This window comes from Lepisma saccharinum, chromosome 4 (genome assembly GCF_977018435.1).
Source record: "Lepisma saccharinum chromosome 4, izLepSacc3.1, whole genome shotgun sequence".
NCBI lineage: Eukaryota > Metazoa > Arthropoda > Insecta > Zygentoma > Lepismatidae > Lepisma > Lepisma saccharinum.
Window position 1 is genome coordinate 96,823,141 of NC_139232.1, and position 9,739 is coordinate 96,832,879.

A 9,739-nucleotide genomic window follows, 5' to 3' on the forward strand; every position below is an offset into this window, starting at 1 on the left:
GGAAAGTCTGTTATAACGGCCGTGTTTGGTAAGCCGAGACAATTGTAAAATCGTGACGTCATAGGGATGAAAAAGATCATGGGAAAACCCATCAGAAGTTCCGTTAAATTTGCAGGCAGATATTTGAAAATTCAAGTACGCTATTGTATTTAAACGAGACCCCTTTCAAGCTATTAGAAAAAATAACTATTTTCACTATGATTCAAACTATGATTCGTGCGACTCAAGAGAGTGAACAGGGCTCCGTCCTCGGGGGGAGGGGGTGGGTCGCATGGACGTCCGCAGGATATTTTCCAGGGAGGGGCAAGGAAGATATTTTTCCAGGGGGGCAAACAAGTCACATTTTCCACCAAAAGAGTCTAGTTCCCTAAAAAAATTGCTTAAATTTGAATTTATGGTGTTAATGCAATAATTAACCCATATTATTGTGGCTAAAATGAAACTATATGTGTGAAGCCCGACCCTGTGGCCGAGTGGTTAGCACATCGCGCTGCGACGCCAAGGGTCCCGGGTTCGAATCCCGGTCGGGCTTGGTTGTTTGTGAATGTCCATTCATCAATTTCATCATTTCATCACTCATCCCCATCTTCGCAAATTAGCCAAGAGGCACAAAACGCGAAGTAAAATAAACTAAATCAAATAAAAAATAAAAAATATATGTGTGAAATACATAATTTTTGGTTGACTTTAATTTTCCAGGGGGGGGGGCACGACCTCGCCTTGTCCCCCCCTTCCGGACGCCCATGGATGGGTGACAAACTGTGCATCCGCCTTGAATAATGTCGGAACCTTATTTCTGATCATATGTGGTGTAAGCGTGTCTATTTGTTTGAAAGAGAATTGGATTTGTGCAGACGAAAAATTAATGTAAGATACTGTGGCATATCATACTTTATTGCAAACTTATGTAGAAATTTAACCCAAGAAATTATTGTTATTTATATATTATTATGTAGGTATTAAATAATAAATACATACCTGCAACGAACGTGTTCTTTAACAGTAACATTTAAAGTTTGTAAGAAATAAGACTATTACTTTTCGTCATTAAAAACTTAAATATACAACACGGCCATGTTTCTCATTGGATAAAGGTGGAAAGTAGAGAGACCAGGGTATAAAATTGTGGGGGAGGGTGAAAAGTACGGGGGGCGCTGGTCCTGCACACGGTTGTTTTCAAAACTGTATCAAATACATTTTGGGAGTGTAAGGAATTAAACTTGTAATTCAGAACATTTATTGTACAAGACTTTATTATTATTTTTTAAATAGCTCTCTCCATTCTTCTCTCTTTCTCATCCCCTCCCCCCTTTCTCTCACTATAATGCATAGTTCAGGAGGTGAACGGAGGCACTCATCCGGCTTGATAATCCAGTTCTTTTAGTGGTCCAATTTCAATCTTGCCACCGAACACCGAAGTTCCTCGATTCGAGTCTCGGCCTGGGCATGAGTGTTCTTTAATCAAATTGTCCCGGATTCGATACCTAGTGGAGGCAGATTGGTTCAAATCCGGTGTTAAACTGTAGTTTCAGTCTCACAGTAGCGTTTCTGTGCACAAATTTGCACAAAGCTGAACTCATGTGTTCTTTATGTGTGTCCCTTCATCGATTAAAACTAATCACGAATCATCCTCTTCGGCGCGATTAACCAAAACTGGCAAAAAAATCTACACACCTCATCCTCCGGAAGACTTGTGAGGATGATTTTTTATTTGCTTTATTTTACTTCGCATTTTGTGCCACTTTTGGCTAATTTGCGAAGATGCGGATGAGTGATGATATGACGAAATTGATGAATGGACACTCACAAACAACCATGCCCAGGCCGGGACTCGAACCCGGGACCCCTGATGTCGTAGCGTGATGTGATAACCACTCCGCCACGGGGGCCTGCTTTGTAAGGATGAGGGAAGGCGATGGCTTGGGCAAGTCACGAGGGTGAGGTTAAGTCGCAAAGATGAGAGAGGTTGATTTGAAATGAATACCTCTGGGGTAGATTAAGTAGATAGATTCCGGCTCTTAAAATATTAGATTTCATAGTTTCAGTTCTGATATTATCTTAAAATATGTTTATTTTTTTCTGGAAATTCTACAGAGAAGTTTGGTACACTTCACCCCTCATTTTGTAGATTGCAAAATGCATTCAAAACAAGAGAAATGGGCATTAAAATACACAAACTAGAAATACATTTCTACAAAGTTTTATTTTAATCTATGTAGTATTCAACTTTAACATAGACAATGAGAATAATAATAAGCTGAATGGAAAGTCTAAGAGACTGGCAAGAACATACTATGCCTACCATTTGTCCATTGAGAAGCTATCACTACATACGCGTACAATCAATACAAAACGAAGGATTTTATTTGTAGTTCTATTTATAACGCTATAGTTTAAATAAGATAAATTGAAACGTGATTAAACACAGTTTGTTAATTGTCGAACTTGTGAATAGACAACTATATCTTCTGATTGGCAATAAGTGCAGCATGATCTTTGTTCTTTTATTTTTACATCTTTGGATATGGTTTGTCGAACATTCTGTGTAATGTTATAAAACTGCCTGTTTGAACTTTCAAAAAAAATGGTATTTGCAGGACAATTAATTTTGGTTGCCATCTAAAAGAGGTTTTCACTGCTGACTTTCTGCATCCATGAGCTGCAGCTTCATCCACCAACTACTTCTGGACAAGAGCAAACTGTTCTACATAAATGACATGAATTCTCCATGATGACAGTTTCATTGAGTATCGATGTGAGTGCCAATTAAGTTCAACTGTGTGTTAATGGACTGATTTTTCAGAGAAAGATGGATAAATTCATAGTGAGGAGCAAGAAGTTCACAAACTCAGGTACAGTGTCTAATGATTTTTCCCCAGCCTCGTCATCATCTGAAAACGAGCATCTCCTTGTTGAGGTGAAAGTATTTTCGACACACAACAATAACACGTCAGTACCCAGTGATATTTCAACATTAGGTGAAGATATAAAACAAGTAAAGTTAAAAGTCTATCCGAGAAAAGATGGAAGAGGATTTAGAGAGGACTGGTTCAAGCAGTATATATGGCTAGAATATTCACCTTCCAGGGATGCTGGATTTTGCTATGCATGTAGGCAGTTTAACTCATGCGGTTCAAAAGAGAATGTTTTTACAGTTAGAGGATTTACGAACTGGAAAAATGCTCTTAGCAAAGAGAAAGGTTTTTCAAAGCATTCCACTTCAGATTCCCATCTTGAAGCAATGCAGAAGTGGCAAGAAAAAAGGAACAGGGAATCTAAAGGTTGCTCTGTCTCGATACTTTTAAAAGACAGTGTGTTAGAACAAAGAAGATACTACGTAAAATCCATTGCAGAGGTTATTCAGTTTCTAGTGGTAAATGAATTACCATTACGAGGCGATTACAGCTTGGAGGAAAGTGAAGAACGCAGTTTATTTATGAACTTATTTAGTTTGTTTTTGAAAAAAGATGAAAAGCTCAAAGAAGCTAGTAAAATTATGCCAGGAAATGCAACATATACATCCCCAGAAATTCAAAATGAAGTTATAAGCATTATGGCTGAAATGGTTAAACAAGATATTGTAAGTGATGTTCTTTCAGCTGATGTACCATGGTTTAGTCTGCTTGAGGATGGAACAAAAGACAAAAACAACCGTGAGCAGATAGCTATTGGAATTCGTTACGTCAAGGATGGCAAGCCAAATGAATCTCTTCTTTGCATGAAGTCTTCTGAAAAATTGGATGCACAAACGTTTGCAGACTTAACTCTGAAAGAACTGGAAGACTCTGGACTCTCAACTCAAAATGTGTTAAGTCAATGCTATGACGGAGCATCGGTTATGAGTGGCCGTGAAGGCGGAGTTCAAGCATTAATAAAGAAAAGTGCAGGGCGAAATATTCCTTACGTACATTGTGCCAATCACCGTCTTCACCTTGTTGTAATGAAAGCTACAGACTTTGAGGACAGTGTTCAACATTTTTTTCAGCAGTGTGGTACACTTTATTGTTTCCTGAAATGTCATAAGGTGAACAGATTATACAATGGACAGCAGTTGGTGCGATTATTGCCTCAGAGGTGGTCTGGACAGTTGCAAATGATCAGAATAATTTACAATAACTTTGACCTTATTCTAGCTGCGCTTGAAGAAGTAAAATCCCAGCGAACACAGTTTGATGGAGAAGACATTGTTCAAAGTGTAGGTCTTTTGAATGTCCTGAAGAAGTTTGAGTTCAGATTTATATTAGTCCTTATGAAAATGGTACTTGAAGCCCTTGAACCTGCAAATAAAAGTCTTCAATCACGCACTACAAGTTTAGTAGATAGTTCTAATATTATCAAGGCAACTACTGATTTCATATCTGACAAACGTAATGAAGAGACACTAGAAGTGCTTCTAGAAGAATCTAGAACTCTAATAAAGGTAGAAAATAGGAAATATGAGAATGCTCATGATGGTACTGCCGAAAGTTTCTCATCTCTGCTTCCATGCAAGAGACGAAAAGCAAATACGTCATTTTCAGATTTTGTCATCACTGAAAAAATAGGATCAAGTTTCTCTTCAGAAAATTTAAAGAGAATATTTTATTCGGTGATTGATGTTATTGTATGTGAACTTGCTCGCAGATTTTCCAGCAATGAAAAACTGTTAACAGGACTTGAGGCAGCGGAGAACCTTGATTATGATAATTTAAAATATCTTCGAGAATTGGGTGTGTGTGTACCTTCCAAAGAAGAGGTAAAAGTTGTGAAGAACTACTTGCAAAAATTTGATGATCCGTGCATATTTCAGGAAGTTTACAAGCAGAGAACAGCTTTTGAGGACACATACAAGTTGCTAGCAACAGTGAGAACATTTCCTTGTAGTACAGCAATGTGTGAATCTACATTTTCTGTTTTAACCCATATAGATAGCCCAAGAAGGAGGTCAATGTCTACTACCCGACAATCAAAACTCACCTTTCTCGCCTTCGAAAAGAAGAGAACTGAAAACCTTGACCTGGACAAATTTTTACACTGCTTTAACAAAAATAGAACAAGAAGGTTGCAGCTGTTTTGATTATGTATTCTGGAGAACAAACTAAGGCATGATGTAATAAGGAACACAAGAAACTATTGTTTGTATTCGTGTTGAAAATAATACTATATTCGTTGGATGTGTTTGGTGCAGAATGAATTAATATTAAAGTGATGAACATGTTGCACGAGTTAAATGCAAATTTATTACATGAAGAGCTGAACATTTTTTCCCCCAAGAAAATGTGAAACAGTGACAAAACACAAAAGACTGTTGATGTTGATGGAGTTGCTTGTAAAGGAAATTTCAATAGACAAGTGTATAATTAAAGTTGAAAGTGTTGCTGTTGAGATGCTCAATTTTTGTTTCCTTCATATGTCTACTTTTTGGATACATTGATGCATGGTGCATAGAGAACTTATTGGGTTAATTAGGAAACAATGTGAGAATGTGATTAGTGTCAAGTGTGATAGTTCAGGAATTCAGGAAGCAGGAGCATAGGAATTCTATTTTTCAAGAATGGGTGAGTACTGTAGCTTCTCTAAATTTTGTTCTTGCTATGTTTCAGTTCATTTGTTAAAATATTGTTAATATGAAATAAGTCATTGCATGGTAGAATATCCATGCACATAATAATTTCATCCACGAGCCGTTACTGAATGCGACTGGCAGCTTGCATTGAAATAAAAAAAAAAAGTATCATCTCTGAAAAATAATAATTATTGTTAATGGTGAAAATTGTCTATACATTTGACTCAGTATTATTTTATTTATGCATTAGTGTGTGATATATTTTAAGATAAGTGTGGACTTTCCTTGAACACTACTGTAACTAAGAGCGACACCATGTATTAAAAATTTGCCCCCTCATTGATTAATTTTGCCCCCCCTAGTAACAAATCCTGGCTACGGGCCTGGTTCATTGACTCTTGTTTTCTTCCAATACCAGGAAATGTAGTTTAGGATTGCATACGCGGTGAATGCAAGTAGTTTATTTTCTCGTACACAGATGGCGGGGTAAACTACAATACTGCTATGGCCATCTATTGCCCACTGAGAAAACTAATTGGAAGCATCGTAGCGTTGTAGAATCCCTGGTTTCAGTGCCCCGAGGTTGTGATTTCTAGACACAGGGCTTTGTTTGCAGAAAATGATAGCGGTTGCAGCACTGAGGCTATTTGCATCTTTTTTCGTAGGGTAGATACGGCTTTGTAAAGGTGGAGGGATATGAACATAAGGTATAGGAATTTTGGATTTCAAATTTCAGCAATAGGTTTTAAGTTTGATATTTTAATTATTTTCCTACACTCAGGCACGTATCCAGAGGGGGGGCTTAGGGGGCTCTTACCCTCTCCCCAGGAAATTTTTCAGTTTACGTTAGATAAAATTGGGTTTTTGGCTTCTTGAATAATGTGAAAACAATGTAAGGAGAGAAATAATTATTGAGGCAATACGGAACATGTTTTATACCCCTGTTATTGTTAATAGCACGTATCCAAGGTGGGGATGAGGTGTCTCGAGCCCCCCTCTCAGGAAATTTTTCAATTTACACGAGATAAAATTAAATTTTTGGCGTCTTGAATAATATGAAGATAATAAATTTATAAATCTGAGAGAAATAATTATCGAGACAAGACGGAGAGCGTTCTATAACCTTATTATTGTCAATAACACGTATCCAAGGTGGGAATCAGGAGGCTCGAGCCCATCTTCAGGATTTTTTGCTGTTTACACTAGATAAAATTAGAATTTTGGCTTCTTGAATAATGTGATGATAATTTGGGAGAAATAATTATCGAGACAAGTGGAGAATGTTCTATAACCCTGTTATTGTAAATAGCACGTATCCAAGGTGGGGTTGAGGTTTCTTGAGCCCCCCCCCCCCTCCCAGGAAGTTTTTTATTTTACACTAGATAAAATTAGGTTTTTGGCTTTTTGAACAATGCGACGATGATTTAAGGAGATAGACAATTATCGAGGGAAGACGGAGAATGTTCTATAACCCTGTTGTTGATAATATTGAACGTAAACTTTTCTTGCGCTTTCGGTGTTGTCGCAGCGCACTTGAGCACTATGTAGAAACTTGTCAGCATTTGGAAGCTGTACAGCAAAGGTAGCGGCACACGTAGGGCGATTCGTTGTAATTTCTAATCTCTGGAAGGCGGGAGAGGGTACGTTCTTGAATGAGAGAAGGAGTCAACTACTTTCAATATTAACGAATTGTTTTATCTGCGGAACGTTCTAAAATGTCATGAGGATATAAATACGCGGATTCAATTTTTCGGTTCATCTGTACAAAGAATCGGTTAATGAGATTTCAGAGGTAAAACAATTCATACTGTCGATTGATGATCAGATCAGTCAGCGTCCTATCTGGTTGCTTTATAAGATATAGTGATTCGAAAATGTAGACATTGACGACATCAGAACTTCCGGTTCCTCAGTGTAGTGCTAGTTCGGTTCGAGGGCCGAAGAGATCAAGGCCTGCCTCTCTCTCTCTCTCTCTCTCTCTCTCTCTCTCTCTCTCTCTCTCTCAAGTGAATATTTCAGCAGTACCGGATATTGGAGTGGTTTATTAAAACAGAAATAAGCTGCATAGATCAACTGTAAATCAAAGTTTTGAGTGATGATCTAGTTTTGCCAGAACTAAATTTCGTATATGCAGTCCGAGAATTTCATGGTAAAAAAAAAAACAACTTTTGTTTAAGCCTACTAGGTTCGAAACACATTCAAACACTTAACTACCATAAAGAGACAGCCGAAAATTTTATGAATGTCGAGAAGAGAAAGCAAGAAAGTGTTACATATGTAGACATTTTAGGCGGAAATTGCAGGCTCTACCGGAACCCGAATCAGGGCTCTACCAACTGAGCCACCTAGCCATCCTCGACTTCAATCGATTTTTCGTTAAAATGTCTAAATAGTACATATCCTGTGTATATCAAATCGTAAGGTGTTGCCTGTATAGTGAACAAGCACAGAAAATATAGGAGAGAAGAAAACTGAAGAACATTTCCACCGGTTGAGGAGATTTTTTTTCTTCTGTGTTCAACAAGAGCTACTACTTCGAGGTGGCAATGACAGTGGCCTAATAAGGGAGATTTCACACCGTGTCGCCTGAAGATTAGGTTTGTTCCGCTTCTTGTGTCACTACGGTGTGAAACGTTGCTGTTGATTGGCCCATTCCAATCGACATGTATTACGTGTCCCTTCAGTCTGAAACGTTCCTAAGTCTTGAAAATCCAAGTCACAAGAATGGAAAATTAGGGCCTTGTTAAGGGTAGGTGTGAAGGCAGGCAGACGACAGCACCCTAAAGGATCATATCCAAACCTGCAGGAAGAACGCATCTTACTTCAATCTCCAATACGGAATGATAAAAACTTCTGGTGAGTTGATTTTAAAAAATGTGTCCGAGATAAAGAGAGGCGTGCCCAGGATTTTCGGAAGGGAGAGGGGTTACGCATACTATTTTTGGTGGTCAGTCCTGATTTTGCCATTTTTTTCCTGTCTTCGACGTTCCTCTTCTTTTTTTTTTTTGTAAAAAAAAAGGAATACTGGGTCAAATGGGGTTATGATCTCACCAACCCTCCCTTGAGCACGTCACTTGAGATAAATAAGTCAGCATTTGATCATACTGGGAGACGAAACATTAGATGTGTTGGGAACGGAAAGGTTTTCACTGTGCATTAATTGTTTCGTGATCTACCTGTATTCGAGAAGACTTGCTTTGTTTCGTGCCGATATACGACAAGACAGCGGAATCTGTGACAGGCATTTTTGAACACTTGTGAGTGCTAAGGCCAGAATCTGAACAATTTGGTGGGTTTCGGCTTTCATAAGAGCTGCAAACATGGGAGGACAAGACACGTTAGTGGTGTTCAGGCTCGAATCAGAGAGAAATATTCGAGAGCTGTCTGCATCCAGTTCGCAGCCCACAATTTGAATCTCGCGTTGTCGAGTGGATTGTCCATCCCGTGCATGTGTAACAGCTTCGTAAAAGCACTCAAAGACACCATAGATGTTTTTATGCCTGATGAGAAGAAATGGACAAACACACATACTGAGATGGTTTCGGCACACAATGTTAATGCATGGAAACAGAGGAGTCGAGTGGTAAAAAATGTTCCGATCTCACGTTCTGATTAAAATGACAGCCTTACAGTGGCAACGATTTAAGGGATAGTTGCTCCCCATTTTTTATTTTCTTGCCTCAACATTATGGCCTCTTAATGTTAAGCCTTGCCTACCAAGAGAAAGTAAACTTTCCTTGCAACACCCTCCGCACCCCCCCCCCCTCCTGTTTTGGAACCCAATTGCCACCACTGGTCTTGAACATACAATTGTGAGATTCTTACTATACCCGTTTAAAAAATGGGGTTGAGCCCCCTCCGAAAGGAATTCCTGGATACGTGCCTGCCTACACTCTACATTTTCCCCGCCCTCTCCTGGGCACGCCACTGTTTATAACTTAAATCGGCTCATTGTTAATGGTCTTATTATAGCAGATTCTGTTTATTTTCTCGTACACAGATGGCGGGGTAAACCACAATACTGCTATGGCCATCTACTGTCCACTGAGAGAACTAATTGGTTTACCAGAAAAATCTCAACAATGGACCATCTGTCCGTCTAGTAGAAAGCAACATCAATGAATATCGAACAATAGAAAAATGAAACTTCCAGTTTTCTAATTCTGATAGTAAAATTTATCGTTTTCAAACTAA

At 38.6% G+C, this 9,739-nt stretch overlaps 1 protein-coding gene across 1 annotated transcript; it reads left to right on the top strand.

Moving 5' to 3' along the window:
* The first annotated feature begins 3,553 nt into the window (after positions 1–3,553).
* Positions 3,554–5,056, top strand: LOC145987018 (zinc finger MYM-type protein 1-like). The gene has a single exon (XM_083121480.1). It carries the CDS (start codon positions 3,554–3,556, stop codon positions 5,054–5,056), a length of 1,503 nt encoding a protein of 500 aa, XP_082977606.1.
* Positions 5,057–9,739: the final 4,683 nt, after the last annotated feature.

Excerpts from the sequence above, each read along its gene's own strand:
- LOC145987018 (XM_083121480.1), top strand. The coding sequence starts at position 3,554 with ATGGCTGAAATGGTTAAACAAGATATTGTAAGTGATGTTCTTTCAGCT.